Source organism: Schistocerca cancellata, chromosome 10 (assembly GCF_023864275.1).
Source record: "Schistocerca cancellata isolate TAMUIC-IGC-003103 chromosome 10, iqSchCanc2.1, whole genome shotgun sequence".
NCBI lineage: Eukaryota > Metazoa > Arthropoda > Insecta > Orthoptera > Acrididae > Schistocerca > Schistocerca cancellata.
The window spans coordinates 207,764,158-207,785,798 of NC_064635.1; the positions used below are offsets into that span (position 1 = coordinate 207,764,158).

Consider the following 21,641-nt stretch of genomic DNA (forward strand, 5'->3'; position numbering starts at 1 on the left):
TTAGGGATGCTATTCTACGGCTTGCTCCTGATAAAGAAGTTCGGCAACGTGCCTTACAACTGCCAAACCCGTCGTTGTCGGAAGTTCTAAGCATCGCTCAATCCTTTGAAGTGTCTCACGCTGCTGGCGCGCAAATAGATGCGTGGTGTGATGTAGGCGCTGTACAGTCAACTTTCGACACGGACAATTTTCCTGTTTCACAGGAGAACGAAGATGTGGCGGCGGTTCACTCGCGTCAACACCGTTGCGTTGGGCCGCAACGCTCGCAGCGAAAACAGCAACCACAGAAACAGGTTCGTTCCACACTTCCTTCTTGTCCACGTTGTTTCGTACAGCATGACAGGGCCGCGTGTCCAAAACGTTGGGCCACGTGTAATTCATGTAGGAAAAAAGGCCACATTGCTTCTGTGTGTCGGTCCCCTAAAGTTCCTGTCGACGAGGACGAGGCATCGGACATGGATGTTAACTGTGTGCTTTCTCCAACAAATAAGTTGTTTGTTAGTGTTCGTGTTCTGGATAAAGACATTCGCATGCAAGTGGACACTGGCTCTGCAGTAACTCTCATTAATTCTCGCACGTATTTGGAGTTGGGCTCCCCTCCCCTGTCTCCAGTTACGCGAAATCTGAGAACTTATAATAAACAGAAAATTCCTATCATTGGCCAGTTTGATGCTTCCACTGCCTACAAGTCTGTTGTTAGGCCCCTCACGTTTTATGTGGTGGATCATGCGGGCACTGAAAACCTGTTCGGTTATGATGCTTTCCAGTTGTTCGGGTTCTCCATTGATGATGATGTGCACCTCATATCTGAGGATATTCCGTATCAACAGCTGGATGGATTGTGTTCTGAATTTTCGTCTGTGTTCTCTGCTGGTCTGGGTTGTGCCAAGGATTTTGAGGCCCACATTACTCTTAAACCTACAGCTCGCCCTAAGTTTTTCCTGGCACGCACGATTCCGGTGGCGTTGCATGCACCTGTCAAGGCTGAGATAGACAGGTTAACAGCTTCAGGGATTCTCCTTCCTGTTACCTACTGCGAATGGGCATCGCCAATCGTGGTGGTTTCTAAACCCAACGGGAGTCTGCGATTGTGTGGTGATTTTAAAGCCACCGTCAACGCTCAGAGCCTCATTGACACTTATCCTCTTCCCCGTCCTGAGGAGTTATTTACCAAGCTCGCTGGGGGCCAGTTCTTTACCAAACTTGACTTATAGGAGGCCGTTGGATGCTTCCTCCAAGGAATTTCTCGTCATCAACACTCCTTGTGGGTTGTATCAGTACCAGCGGTTACCATTTGGCGTCGCTAACGCGCTGGCCATTTTTCAGCGGTTTTTGGAACAGCTCACGGCTTCCGTTCCCAGCTGCATAAACTATCTGGATGACATTGTTGTCACGGGGGCCTCCACTGAGGAGCACCTTCCCAATTTGCATTTACTGTTTCGGGTTTTGCATTCGGCTGGGTTGAAGTGCAATCTGGACAAGTCACAGTTCTTCCAACCCTCCATTGTGTATCTTGGTTTCCACTTGTCCCGTGAGGGTATACGTCCTCTACGTCAGCACGTTGCGGCCATTAACGCTCTACCCCGGCTGTCTACGGTCAAAGAACTTCAGGCGCTTCTAGGCAAGATTCCATCCGCAGCTCATCCTCTGCATCAGCTCTTACGCAAAAACGTTCCTTTCTGTTGGTCCGACGAGTGTGAGCAGGCTTTTGTCCGCCTGAAGGCTCATTTGCAGTCGGCGCCTTGTCTTGCCACATTCCGTCCGGGTCAGCACTTCGTTCTGGTGACTGACGCGTCACAGTATGGCCTAGGGGCTGTTCTCGCTCATCGGTATGAGGATGGGTCGGAACGACCCATCACCTATGCTTCCAAGACCCTCAACGATACACAACGGCGTTACTCTCAAATCGAAAAGGAGGCGCTCACTATCATTTATGCTCTAAAAAAGTTCAGTATTTTTTTGTATGGTTCTAAGTTCAGACCACAGGCCGCTGGTCTCTCTGTTCAGCCCATCGGCGTCGCTTCCGGATAAGGCAGCTCACCGCCTGCAACGTTGAGCCTTATACTTGTCTCGTTTTCACTATGAGATTCACTATCGCCCCACGGCCCAGCACGCCAACGCTGATGCATTGTCGCGATTGCCGATGGACCCCGACCCCGTTTTCGATCGGGATGAACTACTCTGTTTCCACATTGATGAGGAAGAATGTTGTGCGGTCGAGGGTTTTCCATTTACCGGTTCGCAGGTCGCGTCGGCTACTGCGCGGGACCCGGTCCTGCGTCAGGTGATCGGTTTTGTTCAACGGGGTTGGCCGGACAGGGCCAAGGGCCGGGCATCGGATCCCCTTCACAACTACCATGCCTTGCGCCTTCGTCTGTCTGTTCGTGATGGTGTTGTTCTCCTGGCCACGGATGGTGCATCTCCACAGGTCGTGGTGCCAGCCTCTCTTCGCAAAGATGTTCTCAAACTGTTGCATGAAGGCCATTGGGGGATTTCTCGGACTAAGTCCCTGGCCCGCAGGCACGTTTATTAGCCCGGTATTGATTCGGACATCGCCCACATGGTTGCTGCGTGTGGTCAGTGTGCTCAACAACTGGCTGCACCTCGTACAATGCCCTCTCTGTGGCCTGATCCGGTGCAGCCATGGGAACGGGTGCACACTGACTTTGCCGTCCCCTTCCTCGGTACTTATTGGCTACTGTTGATTGACGCCTTCTCGAAGTTTCCGTTTGTTGTTCGATGTCCGTCGCCCACCACTGCGGCGACGACGTTGGCTTTGTCCAAAATCTTTGCGCTAGAAGGTCTTCCATACACGATCATCATGGACAATGGCCCTCAGTTCTCTTCGCAGGCCTTCAGTGATTTTTGTAATCCAGTTTTTGTGACAGGAATATTAATCCACAACTCCTTTTGTTTATTCACAGATTACAGCACGACGACATGCAAATCATTGTATCTGTTGGATTATGAAAAAATCAACTATGAACTTATTGAGGCAGTGTTGGTGTGGATTGCGGAAGGTGATCACAAATACCCACGGAAAGGATCAATCCTGGTGAGTGTAGCCTGATTGTTAAACACTGATGTTCCCAGGTAGTCTAAAATATGAAACGAAAAGAAAATTATTTTCAGTGGTCTGGACTATACAGCTGAATTACGCAAAGCCTTTGCATTTAACAACATTAATGATAGCATTTATAGTAATGACAGATTGGTACATTATAGTTTGTACTACAGCTGCTTTAGAACATAATTCTGCAACCTTTCTTAAAAGGGGAGAAGCAGGTATACAAAGTTCACTGTTGAACACCGTAATACCTTAGAAATTTCATATTTTTAATATTTCCAGCATAGCTGTACAAATAATTTTTATGTTTTATTATTACTTCTGAGAGGTTATAACAATGGTGTCTAACAACTAATTCTACCCTATTTTTTTCAGCACCTATGATATAAATAAACTTCTTCCCAAAATAGACAAGCTGCAGTAGACTCTTATTTGATGCAGTAAGATGTCCAGCATGAGCAAATATATGTTTAATCCTGTTAATGGATTCCAAAAATCTCTAGTATTAGGAAAAGTTATGAACTTGATGTTTTAAATATTTAAAAAATTGCTTTAAGTAAATGTTTCAAATGATAAAAATATTGTATTTATGAGAGCTGCAAGTACAGCAGAACAGATATCGAGTATTAGCTTAAATGTAAGGCATAAATATAACACCACAATAGAATAGCTTATGGTTAAATCTGAATTAGGTTTCAAATTATTTGGCCATCAATTTAGATGAGGCCATTGTAAAGCCAACTCGGATATCAGTGTGCTTCAGTTAATTCCTTAATGTTAGCATCAAGGTCTGGCATGGAGTTCCCTCAGCCTTGTGAGGTTATAGAGGAAACTGTTCGAATAAATAAGCAGAAAAGTTGACACACAAGTTCCGTCAGTGGTATTGTATTGTTCCAGAAAGAAAGAAAGAAATTCCCTGCATTGACTGTTAGCCATTCCCATTTTACTTTTATTTTGTGTACTACAGCATTTTGGCTGTGTAACCATTGTGAAGCAAAATGATTAACCCATTTACTATGTACGTTTGTCACATATTTTCATGGGCAGCTCATTCCGCTGCACCACTACTTAATGAACAGCTGTCAGTGTGTTGCATTTGGGTGGGCAGAGCTTGAGTCCTGTGCAAATTTATGTATTCTACTCCAGTTTTTTCAGGTTGTTTCACTAATCCCTTTGTTTGTTGTCTGCAGTGTGTATGCAGGGAGGTCGAAAAGTTTCTAGCCCGAGATAGTTACCATAATGCCTCGAACAAACAATACCACCACCACCACCACCTATTTGTATGGTGACTCTTTGTGGGTATGCAAGTCAAATTTCGTGGCTCCAGCTTTTTTAGTGTTGCCGCTAGGATGCATTGTATACCGTAGTGTAAGCAAAATGACAAATATCGAGAGAATGAAGAACCATGCTGTGATTGGATATCTTCATGTGAAGGGGATGGCGCCCAAGGAAATTGCGGAGGACATGTGGAATACACTTAAGGGCAGTGCTCCGTCTTGTGCAACAGTGAAAAACTTGTGCCTGATTTCAAACGTGAAAGAATGAGTGTGGAAGATGCGCTTAGGAGCAGAAGGCGTGTCACCTTTGCCACTGATGAAACAGTGACTCCAATTCAGAATACGACTTTGCAGGATCATCGAACAATTTGCAGCACATTGAAACCACATTTGGAATATCCCGTGGACATTATCATGATATTGTTGTGGATATTCTGGGTACGCCGAAAGTTTCATCTCGTCGGGTCCCGAAAGACTTGAATGCAGATCAGAGATGGGAGCATGTGCAGTGTTGTAAAGAAATCGTCTGTCAATTTGAAGCAGATGAAGACGGCTTTCTTGCAAAGTATGTGACAATTGTTGAAACGTGGGTTCACCACTTTGATCCTGAGACAAAACAACTGTCACAGCAGTGGAAACACCCTTCATCCCCTACCCCAAAAGAGTTCTGGGTGCAGTAATCAGTCGGTAAGGTGATGGCATTGGTCTTCAGGGATGCAGAAGGGGTAATTATGGTGGATTACTTGCAAAAGGGCATAACTATCAATGTATCATATTATTGCTCCCTCCTGCACCGTTCGAGAGAAGAGATAAAGAAAGAAAGAAAGGTGTGGAAAATTGGCGTGCAGAGTTCTTTTACATCAAGATAATGCACCGGCACACAAAGCTCTCGCAACACTGAAAGATCTGCGTGACTGCACGTCGAATTATATCATGTGCCATTTTCTCCAGATTTAGCTCCATCAGACTTCTTTCTTTTCCAAACCTAAAAAAAGACCTCAAAGGACAACGCTTTGACAGTGATGAAGCAGTGATTGATGCTGTGAACACATGGTTGGACTCTAAATTGAAACCTTTTATTTGAATGGTTTGCAGAAGTTATCTGAGTATGCTTTCAAGTGTGTTAGTGTACATGGGTATTATATTGAAAATAAATTTGTGTTATGAAATATCTGTCGTTCTTGATTTGTTAGGCTAGAAACTTTTCGACACCCCCCCCCCCCCCCCCCTTTGTATATGCCCTAGGACAACTGTGAAATGTGGGAAAAAGCAGAAATTTTTTCGTCTGGGAAGAGCATGGAAATTTTCTCAAATACCAGGAATTTTTCATTGTATCAGTTTTCAGTTAATTTTTTGTAATTTTATCTAGTGATAACTGATACTTTAATGAAGAATTTTACTTCAGCCCACTACTGCAGAATAATACTGCCACAATAAAACATAAATGAGAGGATAACACCAAAATAAAACTCAAATTGCAAAGAAAATGTGTGATTTACGGCAACAAAACACAGTGCACACACAAGAGTATGCTGACAACAAAATTTGTCACAGGCTTTATGAGAAAAACTGTGCAGTGACAACAAACTGCTTTTGATGAGCGTATCACAACTGTTTGCTTTTGTTACAGGTCACGAGAAAATATTGCAAATGGTGGTTTGAGAAGGATGAATTATGTTATTTTTGAGAATATGCGATCAATTTCTTAACTCACTGAGTGTTTGACTGTCATTTGAGACTTAACTCTTTGAGGACCAACTGCTTAGAAAAATTTTGAGCCCAGAAGACTAGCCATTTATGCTATTATTGCAGAAGTAGTTGAGTAGTACTGTCACTGTGGTGTAGCAGTTATGACACTAGACTGTTGCATGGAGGGTCATGAGTTCAATACTCACCTGAACTATAAAATTTTAATTTCTGTATTCGGTTCGAGGACATTGTAGAAAAGGGTAACATACAGTAAAAAAGACCAAATTTCAAGATTAGTTCTTCATATTTATTTTACTTCTTTCTGAGATTACAAATTGTGCAGTAATGATGACAGAAAGAATGATTATTGGGAGAGGAGGAAGGGCAAGGTGATTTCTTGAGAAATTTCACATGTAATCGGTTTTTCTGTGGAGAAGTCAGAGTGCTCAACAGAACTACAGTGCACAGCAGGGAAATTTATAATCGTGCTTGTCAGAAGTATTCAGATACTGCAGTTTTCAAGTTGTGATCTTAGGATCCAACCTGACAACACCCTTGGAAAAAAAAAAACAGCAAAAAAAATTTGATGACCAGTATTATATGTGAAAGCTTAGCAGTTCTCGTGGCTATACTGTATGTATATCAATTTAAACTGTTAACTTTTCCTATTTAAGTGTTTGCACTACTTAACATTGATGTTACTTGGCTGACTGAAAAGCACATCATGTAGCACAATCTCAATTTCAGTGCTTCGTAAGCTGCTGTGCTGTATTTGGTGGAATTCGTATTTGTACTTTTGTAATAGGAAAATATGTAGTCTACATGTCATTGTGCTTCAAAGACTCGCCGAACCACACTGCTTTTTGCTGACTTTCATTTCCTAAAGTGTTGGGAAGTTACACTGGTGTATAAAACTGTTACCTGTCAAAGCATTTATTATTTCAGCAGCTGTTACGGAAGGTATATTGTCAGTTAACATGAAAAAAAAAGTCCTTTCACCCTTGGTGTTGCATATTTTCGACTGAAAAAAGTGTGTTTTTACTCATGAATATTTTTAATCAGGGAAATCTGGGAAAATCCAGAAATTGTTTTTCTTATCTGCATATCCCCCCCCCCCCACCCCCCTCCCACCCCTCCCCTTCCTCCCTAGCAATGTGCCTCTCCCCATTGTTTGCAGAACAGTATTCAATTTGTAATTTTTTCCCCACTAAAAATCAAAGTATAGTTGCTTTAAATCAAAACTGGTAAAACAGACAAATTCTAAACTTCTTAGAAGCATAGTTTTGAAAGCTCTTTAGTCTACCAAAAGCACTCGAGGCCATTTTTAACTCTTGTCTTTATTTTTTTTCCCTCCATTGTGTCATTAATAAGTCAACTGGTCCAGATGTAATACAGTGCGGTTTTAGAGGGAGTACTCTTCAGCATTAGCCCTTTGTCTTTTGCATTTACTGCAAATCTCTCGACCAGCGCAAAGATCCAAGTGCAGGTGTCTTGTGTATAAAAAGAGTAAAAGAATGGACGTGCAAAATTACACACCAATATCCTTAATCTGGTACCCCGTGCCACGGAATTTGAATCCCCGCCAGATGTCATGGACGTCGAAGACCCATAGAGGTCTCTGTACCATCGCACCGTAAGCTGTGGCGGCGCACGCCTCCAATAGCGGTGTCCCTGATCGAGGACTTAAGCGCCTGCCTGTCGCTCAGCCTGCCAGTCTAACCTTGCGTACGTCTCAGGACATATCGCCTCTCATTAGACAGTGTATTGACTTTCGTGTTTTCTTTACGAGTGGACGTGGTTGTCTTGTGTGGTTTTCTTGACTCTGTTGTCCGTTCTTGTTGTGTTGTAAGGTCCTTCGTTGGTTGTGTCCGTCCTCTCCCATTGTGTTGTTGTTTGCGGGCAGCTCCGCGGGTCAGGCCACGTTTCCGTCACTACAACCCTGTGACTGTTCCAGTCGTCGTTACAACATTTTGGCGACGAGGTAAACGGTGGTCATTGTTGGTATGGGGGCGATGTTGGTCTGTCTGCTGGAGCAACAGCAGCAGCTCATGCAGCAGCAGCAGCTCCAGTTAGACATCTTACAAAAGTGGCTGCAGTTGCTAACAGACAAAGTCGATGCCTGGGACACATTACCACAACAGCTCCCGAGTCCTCGGGTGTCTGATGCTTTCTCACTTCCACCCTTTAATGATGCTAACGAGGACTGAGAAACCTACTTACAGTGTCTGAAACAACATTTCACGGCTTTTCAAGTCATGGACGACTCCTTGCAGCTGTCGTTGTTTTTGTCTTGGGCCTCCCCGGACTTGTTCTTTCTTCTCTGCAAGTTGGCTCCGTTGTCCGATCCTCTTTCCAGGAGGTCTGCCTTTTGCCGACAAACTATTATTCCCAACGCTACCATGTTGTAGCCTCTCGGCTGGTGTTCTACCAGTAGCATAAACAGCCTGGTCAGTGGTATCGTTCCTGGGTCACAGACTTGCAGGGTCTCAGCCGTCAATGCGATTTTACGTGCACCAATCAGCAGTGTAAGGCTTCGTATGCAGACTCCCTGATCCGGGCTGTGGTGGTTCAGCTGGCTCCCGATCCTGAGGTCCGTACTGCGGCGTTGAAACTCGACAACCCCTACTTGGAAGACATTCTCCGTATTGCCCACTCCTTTGAAATTGCTCAAGCGGGTAACGAGCGTCTTATGGCGTGACCGCACGTGGCGGCGATCACGGAGTCACGGCGGGTTCCGCCCTTGCGACGTTGACGTGGCCCGGCTGACAGAGGCCAGTGCCGTCAGGACTCCTCATTGTCCGACGTCTCTATAGCATTGGTGCCTTCGGTCACTCCTCGTCGCCGGTCGTGTGGCCCACTTCCATCTTGCCCACAGTGCTTTACTGTACATTCGCGGGCTGATTGTCCCCACTGCTGGAAAACGTGCACGCTGTGTAACAGGGAGGGCCACATCCGATCGGTTTGTCGTAGCGCTCGACTCGCTCCAGTCCTGCCCCTCCTGGGCCTCAAGATACTGTCCACGCTCAGCAATCGGTCGTCCTACAGGGCTGAAACTTTTCTTCAAGCTCCGCCTTTTCACAGAGGATGTCAGCTTTCAGGTCGACGCTGGGGCCACCATCTCCCTGATTAATATGGTGACATATACCTGGTTGGGTTCTCCTGAGTTGTCACCTTCCTCTCGCCATTTGGTCGCTTACAGTGACGGTTCCATTCCCCTTCGTGGGCAGTTCGTCGTCCAGGTGATGTACAAGTGTGTTACCCAGCTCCTTACCCTCTCTGTTGTCGACCATCTGTCGCTTCAAATATATTTGGCCTGGATGCGTTTCAACTGTTTGGCTATTCAATTTCCGACGAAGTTAAGGTCGTTTCCACGGCTATTCCTTTTCAGGACTTGGACGATCTGTGCTCTGCTTTTGCGTCGTTGTTATCACCGGATCTCGGATGTGCTTCCGGCTTTCAGGCACACATAACCCTACGGCCAGATGCACAGCCGGGCCCGGCCCCTTCTGGTGGCCTTACGGCCAGCGGTCAAGCAGGAACTTGATCGGCTCTGGGCTGCTGGCATGCTGGAGCCTGTCACATACAGTGCATGGGCGACACCACTGGTGGTCATATGGAAACCCAATGGGTCCCTTTGGCTGTGTGGGGACTTTGGCGTTACAGTCAATGCCTCAGTCCCTCGGTGACACTTACCCCATTCCCCGACAGGAAGACCTTCTTGCCAAGCTTGCCGGGGGAGAGTATTTTTCCAAGATCGACCTGGCTGAGGCATACCACCAATTGCCCTTGGATGCCGAATCTCAGAACATCATGGTTATCAACATGCCTTTCGGATTGTATAAGTGCAAGCTCCTTCCCTTTGGTTTGGTGTCTCTTCGGCGCCGGCCATTTTCCAGCGATTCCTAGAGCAGCTTACACAGCCTATCCCTGCCTGTGTGAATTATCTGGATGACATCTTGGTCACTGGGCTTTCCCGCCAGAAACATTAGCAAAACCTCAGCACCTTATTTCACGCTGTGCAGTCTGCTGGCTTACACTGTCGGCTGGACAAGTGTTGTTTTTTTCCAACCGGAAGTGGAATACTTAGGCCACTGGCTTATCAAAGATGGCATTCGCCCTTCGGGTCATAATGTCGTGGCCATTGAAGCCCTTCCTCGTCCCAAAGACTTATCTGAACTCCAGGTGTTTTGGGGCAAGGTTACCGTATTTACTCGAATCTAAGCCGCACTTTTTTTCCGGTTTTCGTAATCCAAAATACCATCTGCGGCTTAGAATCGAGTGCAAAGGAAGCGGAAGTTATGAAAAATGTTGGTACGTGCCGCCACAACTAACTTCTGCCGTCGAATATATGTAGCGCTACACAGGCATGCTTTGTAGGCACAAAGATAAATATGGGCGCCAAAACCTCTGCGTCAGTAAATAAATTAAAAAAAAAAAAAAGTGGAAGACGAGCTTTTTTTCCCCGCCGCGAGTTTCGACCACTGCATTTTCATACATAATCCAACGAAGTAAATACAAATTCCGTATTGTTCATCTTCGAATGTAGCACAATTTCAGTGTACTACGAAAATCTGACTGGCAAGACTGTTTGGGATGTTTGTCAATATGGCCAACTCTACGTTCTGAATTTTTCCCTATCTGTGAGAAGAGATGGTTGCTAATAGTAACCTGATGAAATTTGAATTACATACAGTATTTTCTTCACCATACGAATAATACGAATATAAACATTTTGCCATGTATTCTTTCGTGTTTGCTGCTATCTCATTTAAATCCTATCTGCCTAATAAACTACGAAACTAGAGTGAGACAACAGCAAACGCGGAAGAATATACGTATCATGTCATGTTTATATTCGTATTATTCTTATGCCTAATAGTGATACAGTCAAAAATGAAGCACGGCAAGTGACTAGATTTTTAAATCTAAGATGACTCTAATTTCTGTGCAGAATTTGACGTAATAAAGAAGCGGCCGCAAAGCTTTTCAAACAGAGAAAAATTTTCGCCTAACTCTCGTTCAGTACATGTTCTATCATACGCAGTCTATTATTTGATTCTTGTTGATTATTATCAAAGAAAGCAGCAGTGTAAGTAACAACAAATAGCAGTCTCTTGCCATTGTTTCGCTAATGAGACGATTCCTCTTTTTTTAATTGTACGCGGCGGTAGCGCGCACAAAAGCAAGCCATGTCGCGAGCCACGACAGGCTGTAAATGCATGACACAATGCAGTAATGCATTTTCAGCTTAGAGTGACGCAAACACCTATAACAAAGAAAAAGACACTTATCAGATCAAAGCAAAATAAGCAATCGACTCAAACCAGACGAAGCACGTGAAAAAGGAAGGGTACCCGTATAAATACGGACGGAGCACCTGACGCATAGCAATGGCTACGTGGTAAAGCTTAACTGCTAAGCTTACGACTCAAACTCAACTACTGTAGCTGTATCGTCATTCATTCGAACTAAATTGTGTCTCATATTACAATGGACCAACTTTGTTTCGATTTGGAGGTGCGGCTTAAAACTTTTCTCTCCCCTTGAATTTCGAGTCTCAAATTTCAGGTGCGGCTTAGATTCGGGATTTTTTTTTTCCTTTATTTCGAGTCTCATTTTTCAGGTGCGGCTTAGATTCGAGTACGGCTTAGATTCGAGTAAATACGGTACTTATTACTTGCCCCAGGCTGCCTCCGTTGCTCAACCCCTCAATCACTTGCGTCGCAAAGGGGTACCTTTTGATTAGACCCCTGCCTGTGACCAGGGTTTTCTGCATTTAAAGGCGATGCTGAAGTCCGCCCCTTGTCTTACTCCCTTTTCTCTGGACCGCCTCTTGGTCGTGGCGGCTGATGCGTCTGCGTACGGCATTGGGCCGTTCTTGCGCACCGGGATGCCGATGGCTCCGAACAGCCCATCACTTATGGCTCTAAGACGTTGACCCCAGCACAACGGAACTACTCCCAGATTGAAAACGAGGCTCTGGTGATTGTGTTTGCTGTCCAAAAATTTCACACCTATCTCTTTGGGGCAATGTTCACCCTCCTGACGGACCATATACCCTTGGTTACACTTTTCGGATCCCACTCTCACCTTCCAGAGTGGACGGCTCAGCGTCTCCAGCGCTGGGCATTGTTTTTACGTAATTACGTTTACACCATCCGGTATAAGTCCACCGCCCACCATGCTAACGTGGACACTTTGTCACGTCTCCCAGCAGGCCGCGATCCTGCCTTTGACCAACAGGAGGTCCACTGCTTTCACATTGATTCTGCCCGTTGGGATGCGCTGGACGGTCTGCCTCTTATGCCTGCTCACATTGCTGTGGCTACCTGCCGTGACCCTGTCTTGCAACGGGTTCTCAACTACATGGTCCACGGGTGGCCGTCCTACGTCACTCATCGGATGCAGTCCGATTTTGGCCCTTTGCGCCAAGTGTCCCACGCTCTCCGTGGTCGATGATGTCCTTCTGTTGGCCACGGAGTCCGATGTCCATCGGGTGGTCACCCCTACAGCTTTGTGGCTTCGGGTGGTCAGTTTGTTACACCGCGGGCACTGGGGTATGTCCCGTATGAAAGTTTTGGCTTGCCGGCATGTGTATTGGCCCAACATCGATAGTGATTTTGAGCAACTGGTCCGTGGGTGCACTGTCTGTGTGCGTCACCAGGTGAATCCCACTAAGTCATTTGCACCCTGGCCTGTACCTCGCTGGCCCTGAGATTGCATCCATATCAATTTTGCGGGTCCGTTTTTGGGGTCATGTGGTTACTCATTGTTTATGCCTACTCCAAATACCCATATGTTGTCCGAATGGCATCCACCACCACGGAGGCTACACTCCAACATGACCACGTATTTCCCCCGCTCCCCGCACGCACAGCCCTGGCCCAGGTTCTCGCCATCGAGGGTCTGCCACACATATTGGTCTCCGATAATGGTCCCCAATTCACGGCGTCCTCCTTCGACGACTTCTGTCAGGCCAATGGTATCAAACATATCCGTAGCCCACCTTTCCACCCTTCATCCAATGGCGCGGCGGAGAGGCTTGTCCGCACTTTTAAACAACAGTTGACTAAGGCGATCGACACATCTCCAACCACGTCGGCCATCACCCTGTTTTTGAGCACCTATCACACTATGCCCATTGACTATGCCCATGCCCCTGCTGATGCCATTCTCCTCCTCCCGCCCCCACTCCTGGCCCTCGCAGCGGTACGCCCCTGGCACGGCCGTGTGGGCCCACAAGTAAGGGCGCGAGGCGGATTGGACACCCGCCACGGTCGTCGCAGCCCATGGGCGGCGTGTGACATCGGTGCAGACATCGAAAGGCTTGGAGCACTGCCATCATAATCAGCTCCACCCGTGTGGCGCTACAGGACTCACGCCGCCGCCTCTGTCCCTACCTCCTTCAGGTACGGACGTAGTCCTCGAGTCACCGTCCCTGCCCCCGGTTCCCGTTTCCTCGAGGGCCTGCCGCCGGCCCTCTCCACCTCGGCGGGGATCGGTGGCCCCCTCCCCCGCCCTGGACTCTGGATCGGCTGTCATGGATACCTCGGGCGTCCCTTCCTCCCCGCCAATAGCGGTTGATGAGCCCGGCTCCTCTTCCCACTGCCGCTCGCCTCGGCACCGTCCTGTGCATTTCCGCTCCTATGCACAAGTTTCAGGGGGGAGGGATCTGGTACCGTGCGCCGCGGAATTTGAATCCCCGCCAGATGTCATGGACTTCGAAGACCCATAGAGGTCTCTGTACCATCGCGCCGTAAGCTGTGACAGCGAGTGCCTCCTGGCCCGCATTTGGAGTGAGGGCGCCACAGTGGAACACGTGTTTGCAGCAGACAATAGCGGCGTCCCCGATCGAGTACTTAAGCGCCTGCCTGTCGCTCAGCTTGCCAGTCTAACCTTACGTACGTCTCAGGACATATCGCCTTGCATTAGACAGTGTATTGTCTTTCGTGTTTTCTTTACGAGTGGATGTGGTTGTCTTGTTTGGTTTTCTTGACTCTGTTGTCTGTTGTTGTTGTCGTAAGGTCCTTCGTTGGTCGTGTCTGACCTCTTCCGTTGTGTTGTTGTTCGCGGGCTGCTCCGCGGGTCCTGCTGCATTTCTGTCACTACAACCCCGCGAGTGTTCCGATATCTGTTACAACACTTAACATTGGTGTGCTGGAGAATTTTTGACCATATCATACGTTTGAATGTAATAAATTTCCTTGAGACAGTGCAGACCTAGAAAGCACTGCTTGTGCAAAAAAATCAGCATGTCCTTTTCTCACACATTGTCCTGCAAACTGTAGATGTAGGGCAAAAAGCAGATCCCATATTTTTAAATTTCTGAGAAGCGTTTGGCACTGTGCCCCACTGCAGATTATTAACAAAGGTCTGAATATACAGATTAGATTCCCAGTATGTGAGTGGCTCAAAGACTTCATAATGAAAAGAAGCCAGCGTGTTGTCCTGGATGGCAAGTGCTCATCAGAGATAAGGATGTCTTATCAGGAGTACCCCAGGGAAGTGTGCCAGGACTGTTCTTGTTCTGTATATACATAAACAACCTGACTGATAGGATGAGCTCCAGTCTGGTGTGGCTGATGATGTAGTGTATGGGAGAGCGTTGCTTAGTGACTGTTGATGGATGTAGGATGACTTAAATGGAAAGGTCCCCGAGTCAGATTGACTTTTTGAAAGCAATTATACAGTGGTATAGATTAGGGTCCTAGGTGTCACACACTGCAGACATTCATCAAAGTGTACCCACATTATCAACAAATAAAAATTTTGGATTTTGCTTATTACTCCAGAGTTTTACAAATATTGATATACTGCAGAGTGGTGGTGTAGTTTATTGGCTTAAGATATGTACCTGACATGAAAAAGACTGGGTTTGAATAAAGTCAGGTGTTTTAAAACTTTTTATTTTTAAACCTTCATTGAAATAAATTTGATGATTATTTTTATTTAATCAATTGGTGTAAATGTAATTTTTTCATTTCTAATACTTTCTACTGTCATTTTACTCCTCATATTAAATTTTTCGTTTGCTCTCATCTTTTTCATTTGAATCTTTGCCAATGTGATTTTTATGTGTTAACATTGATTTAATTTCTTCTATTATCATCTTATATTACAGTCCACGTTATTGAATTCAGTATTTCTGTTGCTGATTTTTGCTTGAATTAAGTTTTCTGTGTAATCTGTTCTTTCACGAATTTAGTTTTCTTTATAATCTGTTCTTTCGTTTAAATTTTCAGATGGATTATTTTGACCATAACACAACAAGAATTTGTTTTAAATGTTTATATGATAATAACAATCTAAAAAAAGTATATCCTGTAATGAAAAACGTGTTTTGGAAACATTGAGGCAATTAAGTAGATTATTTCAGCTTTCATTTTTTAACTGATGGATAAACACTTTCAGATATTTAAATTTTATGATTGACAGATAAGAATAATTAAATTCACATGTAGAAAGATACCAAATGAAAAACTAATTATAGAAAGAAGGAACGAGAGCAAATAAAGTTAGTGTGGTGATTGAAATAATGTGGCAAAGGATTAGAAATAAAATAATTACATTTAAACCAGTTACTTGAATAAACATAATAAGTCATTGCACAAGCTATAGGACATCAATGATGGATCTCTAACCACCATGCTGAAACACTGACCTGGATAACACTATTATTTTTAAGACTAGAGAATCACACGAAATTGCTTTTCGTCAATTTCCTGCAAACGAGGGCCCTGTAGAACAAATGGCTCCAGGATGTGGCACGTGGGACTCTGACCCACACCAACATATAGCTGCTTTAAAAATGTTGATCCTGCCATTGTGGACCTCTCCTTGTGGCAACAAATGTAGATAAATGTAAGTTAATGCACGTGAGTAGGAAAAACAATTCTGTACTTGACACAATCAGATCAATTGAAAATTTAGGGATAACATTGGAAAATAATAAATAATAGGATGAGCGCATAAGGTCGATAGTAGAGAAGGTGAATGGTCGACTTTGGTTTATTGGGAGAATTCTAGGAAAATGTAGCTCATTTATAAACGAGATCACATGTAGGAGACTAGTGTGACCCTTCTTCAGTACTGCTCGAGTGTTTGGAATCCTCACCAGGTCAGATTAAAGGAAGACATCGAAGCAATTCAGAGGCAAAATGTTAGATTTCTTACCAACTAGGTTTGATCAATACACGAATATTAAGGAGATGCCTTGTAAACCCAAATGGGAATCCCTAGAGGAAGATCAAATTCTTTTCGCAAAACACTATTAAGAAAATAGAGAACTGGCATTTGCGGCAGAACGATTGCACTGCTGCCAACTTACATTTTGTATAAGAATCGTGAAGGCAAGACAAAATAGAATTTAGGGCTTGTACAGAGACGTGTAGACAATCTCTTTTTCCCTTGCTTCATTTGCGTGTGGAACAGGAAAGGAAGTGACTAGTAGCAGTACAAAGTAACCTCCACAATGTAATTTATCTTGAAATACCCTAAATACAAAAAATTGTCGATTAGTTCAGTGAGTTTTCATATTTAATTTACAATTTGCTTTTTGATTATATATCATGTCAGTCTTATTACAATTTATTTTCAGGCCTACTTTTAAAATTCCTCTGTTACAGTCTTCCAGTAACACTTAGATAAGAATATTACAGTGTCATCAGAAAAAGAAAGTACCGTATTTACTCGAATCTAAGCCGCACTCGAATCTAAGCCGCACCTTAAAAATGAGACTCGAAATAAAGGAAAAAAAAATTTCCCGAATCTAAGTCGCACCTGAAGTTTGAGACTCGAAATTCAAGGGGAGATAAAAGTTTTAGGCCGCACCTCCAAATCGAAACAAAGTTGGTCCATTATAATACGAGACACAATTTAGGTCAAATGAATGACGATACAGCTACAGTAGTTTGGTTCGTGTCGTAAGCTTAGCAGTTAAGCTTTACCAGATAGCCATTGCTATGCATCAGGCGCTCCGTCCGTATTTATACGGGTACCCTTCCTTTTTCACGTGCTTCGTCTGGTTTGAATTGATTGCTTATTTTTCTTTGATCTGATAAGTGCCGTTATGTGTTTACGTCACTCTAAGCTGAAAATGCATTACTGTACTGTGTCATGCATTGTTTGTCGCATTCTGATAATGAGTGTTTACGGCCTGTCGCCGCTCACGGCATGGCTTGCTCTTGTGCGCTCTTACACTGCTGCTTTATTTGATAATGATCAACAAGAACCAAATAATAGACTGCATATGATGGAAGATGTTCTGAACGAGAGTTTAGCGAACATTTTTCTCCATTTGAAAATCTTTGCAGACGCTTCTTTAGTGCATTATATTCTGCACAGAAATTAGTCATCTTAGATTTAAAAATCTAGTCAATTACCGTGCTTCATTTCTGACTGTATCACTATTAGGCATAAGAATAATACGAATATAAACATGACATGATATGTGTATTCTTCCGCGTTTGCTGTTGTCTCGCTCTAGTTTTGTAGTTTATTAGGCAGATAGGATAAATGAGACAGCAGCAAACACGAAAGAATACATGGCAAACTGTTTATATTCGTATTATTCTTATGGTGAAGAGAATACTGCATGTGATTCACAATTCATAAAAGTTCCTAGTAGCAACCATCTCTTCTCACAGGTAGGAAAAAATTCAGGACGTAGAGTTTCCCATATTGACAAACATCCCAAACAGTCTTGCCAGTCGGATTTTCATAGTACATTGAAATGCTGCTAGAAGATGAACAATACGAAATTTCTATTTACTTCGTTGGATAATGTATGAAAGTGCAGTGGTCGAAACTCGGGGCGGAGAAAAAAAGCTCGTTTTCCACCTTTTTTTTAAATTTATTTACCGACGAAGGGGTTTTGGCGCCAGTATTTATCTTTGTGCCTGCAAAACATGCCTGTTGTAGCGCTACATATATTCGATGGCAGAAGTTAGTTGTGGCGGCATCTACCAACATTTTTCAGAACTTCCGCTTACTTTGCACTCGATTCTAAGCCGCAGGCGGTTTTTTGGATTACAAAAACCGGAAAAAAAGTGCGGCTTAGATTCGAGTAAATACGGTAGTCCCAGTATGTTCTGCAAGCATATAGCTGTTCTTATTTTGCTTGTTTTAGGAATCTGAAAGCTTGCTTTAGATTTGCTCCAGTAAATGATTTCATTCATAAGTTGCAAATGAATCTTTTGTAAGAGTTCTTAAATTAGACTTAATCATAGTGAATCGCTATAACAAAGTAAATGTTATGTAACTTCCCGTAAGAGTTTGAGGAAATTACAGAATTTAGAAATTTTTGACAGTAGACATAGAAATTATTACATTATTGGAAAAACAAAAATTCCTTTGAATTGGGATGCTTTTTCCCATCATTTGAATGCAGCTTTCATTGAATTGACAATGTCGTACTGTCTCTAGCTGTATTCTTATTTCTCTTGCCGTACATATACGGTGTCCTGTGTATCCTGCTCACCAAAATAACTTTTTTTTCTAGTGCTTTAAATGAAAAATTGTTTCAACCAGTGTTTTTTAACATCACTGGACAGTTCTTGCTGAGAGTGTACATTTTATGTACACCCATAGATGTAGGAGACATGGCATAGAGGTTAAATGTTTTAATTGGAATTGTATAAATTGTATCGAAGGGTCTCATCCTCTCAAAGAGCTGTTCAAAACCGTATCACATTCTACCATTTTATCCAAGAAACTAGTAACTATGGAAATGATAAATAATATATAAGTTCTCTAATTTAAATATCCGTTCAGTGCATTTCATTAACTAAATCATTTAACCTCTTTAAGGTGCGTGTGAACATTTTACAAATTACCCGTAAACATAGAATGCTACAGTACTTCACTGTACAATAATTTGATCTTGTTATTGTACAGTACTGTATTACAGTACTTATGACAAAGCTCTGTGTTAACATGTGTCAGAAGTAATACACAAAACCCACACCTCTACTAAAACACTACATTGGGAACGTAATGTGCACAATCAAGACAGTAAACAGCTCTTCCTTCAAAACCTGTGTACTCTTCATAGTTTGCACATCTACGTTTTATTGACAAAAATGGTACAGTGTAATACATTTTTGAAAATCTCTTAGAGAGAATAAGTGTATTCTTGGATAAAAAGTACATGGTTCCATTTAAAAAATATAACCTCTATCCCATATCTCTTACATATGTGGGGATACATAAAACATTTATCCTCAGCAAGAACTACCTAATGAAGTTAAGAAACATTGGTTGAAACGCTTTTTCATTTAATGCATTGGAAAAAAGTTACTCTGAGTGAGCAAGATAAATGGGACACCCTGTATATGAAAGGAAGTGAATAGTAATACATCAGTTCATATTTTTCCTAACACCCAACAAGAAACAACATGAGGCCCAAAGGAGCCTTTGGCTGTTATCTCTCTCTCAGACCATTGTCTCAGGTGTGATCAGTGGAGTCTAGCAGAGACCAGCAACCAGATACAAACATCTTCTGGTGTGGTGTCTGCACACACCCTTACCAAACAAGAAAGCATTGGTATGTTGATAGACACAATAAAAAACACACAAACACACACACAAATTTCAAGCTTTCGCAACCAAAGGTTGCTTCAAATTTCAAGCTTTCGCAACCAAAGGTTGCTTCATCGTGTGTGTGTGTGTGTGTGTGTGTGTGTGTGTGTGTGTTGCATTCCCTCAATCTCCACCATCAGTATCGAAGACCTTCAGAAGCAAGACAAACAACATTACCAAAGCAACAAATCATTATGTAATATAAAAGAGCTGGAAGATTCGGGATAAATGACAAGACGAGAGAACTTGTACAACGAATGTTAGTGGACACCCACTAATAATTGACTGGGCTCCACACATATAAAATTTATTGTACAGAATATAAATATTCGTTCTTCTTGTACAGTTTGTAGCGCCTGTCTGGGTCTGTTTGGAAGATAAACCTCTCCATCTTTTTCTGTAATTCCACCACATTTTTCCCTCTACTCCGTCCCAGTCTTCTCCTCTCTTTATAGCACATTCCTCCACTTCGATGATGTATTGTCTCTTGGCCTTCCTCTAGGTTTCTTGCTTCCTACATAATTGCATATGAGCCTCTCTTAAAATTCCTGCCAACACCCATTCTTTTAACATGCTCATTGCATTTTAACCTTGTCTTTTCTGTAGTCTCTTGCACAGGCTTCTCTTTCACTATTTCTGTGGTGGTCTCATTCCTTACTCTGTCTGTTCTGGTAGCTCCTTTGAAGGTTTCGTCTTTCAAGCCCGTAACCTGCTCTTGTGCCTTTTTTTCATTAACCATGTTTCTGATGCATACATGAGTACTGGAGTGTAATATACTCGGTATAACACTTGTTTGGTTTTTGGCAGTACGTCCTTGCTCCAGAACAGGCTTCTCACATTGCAGAAATCCATGTGCCTGCCTTCCACTTCTGGTAATCTCCTTATCATTTCTCCTGCTTTCTTCTTTTATGCTTCCCAAGTATTTGAAATACGAGTTGTCATATTATAAGTACAAAACTTGTAGAAATGTTGTAAGAAAGTTATTATAGAATCTCAGGCAACCCTCTAACCTTTTAGAATCCCATGTAGAATCTCGGGTAACCCAGTGTTCGTGCACCCTCCACCCAACAGTTTCCCCTTCCTCTGCCCTGTCACCCCCTCCCAATTCATGGCCCATGTTGCCTTTAGCGTGTGCCACTACACATCAACTGCTACAATCTTGCTAGGCCATTTTCCAGACCCCCTCCACCTCCCCTTCCCAGCATTCCTGCCTCCCCCTGAGCCACTAGCCACCCACCCCCACCTCTGACCCTGCCTCCCACCTCCCTCTGCCTCTGCCTCTGCCCACACCACCCGATATGATCCCCACCACAACTAGTCCACTTGAAAAATAGCAGCGACACTGTTAGTCTATCCAGCACTGTGTGGCAGCATACGTGTGTTTGTTTTTTATTGTAGCTCATCAAACGATAACTACGGAAGTCAGCATGTTGTCTTTCTTTTGTGTGTTCCTGTCAACAACTCAATGCTTCTGCTTTTCGGTGAGTGGTCTCCTTTAAACCTATAGAACATCAAGTATGGTATACAAATCCAGTTATTGATAATTTAAAAAGTTATTTTTGGGGTGGGTTGCTACTCACTGAGTAGGGGAAGTGTTGAATAGCGGACAGGCTCATTCGGTAGTGTAGTGTTAGGTATTTAGCTATTGGACAAAGTCATTTATGAAGGACTTTGCTCAGTAGCTAAAAATTTAGAACTACAGTGGCTGTTTCTCTGTGTGTAATTTGTTTATGGCAATTAATAGTAGTACTGAGTTTAAATTTTGTTTGTTTTGCAGGTCTTCTTGCCTGGTATGGCTGAGATAATGACACTGTATGATCAGCTGACTGAACACCCTGTTTTGGGCTCAAGGGCAGGCAAGTTTCTGCTTGTTCCTCTCCATTCATCCCTCTCAAGTGACGAGCAGGCACTTGTGTTCAGGTGATTAAATAAAGCTACTGTGTCACTGTGGGTAACAGGGGAACCTTTATTTTCCAAAAAAAAGAGTTTCTCCTTATGGTGTTGTTATCTCCTGACCACTTCACTGTGTG

At 43.6% G+C, this 21,641-nt stretch overlaps 1 protein-coding gene across 1 annotated transcript in view; it reads left to right on the forward strand.

Moving 5' to 3' along the window:
* Window positions 1-21,641, forward strand: part of LOC126106294 (putative ATP-dependent RNA helicase DHX57) — a 228,608-nt gene that overhangs the window by 136,274 nt on the left and 70,693 nt on the right. Inside the window, exons 14-15 of the mRNA XM_049912514.1 lie at window positions 2,925-3,055; window positions 21,389-21,531. Of these exons, the coding sequence (XP_049768471.1) occupies window positions 2,925-3,055; window positions 21,389-21,531 (274 nt within the window). The remainder of the gene's footprint in view (window positions 1-2,924; window positions 3,056-21,388; window positions 21,532-21,641) is intronic.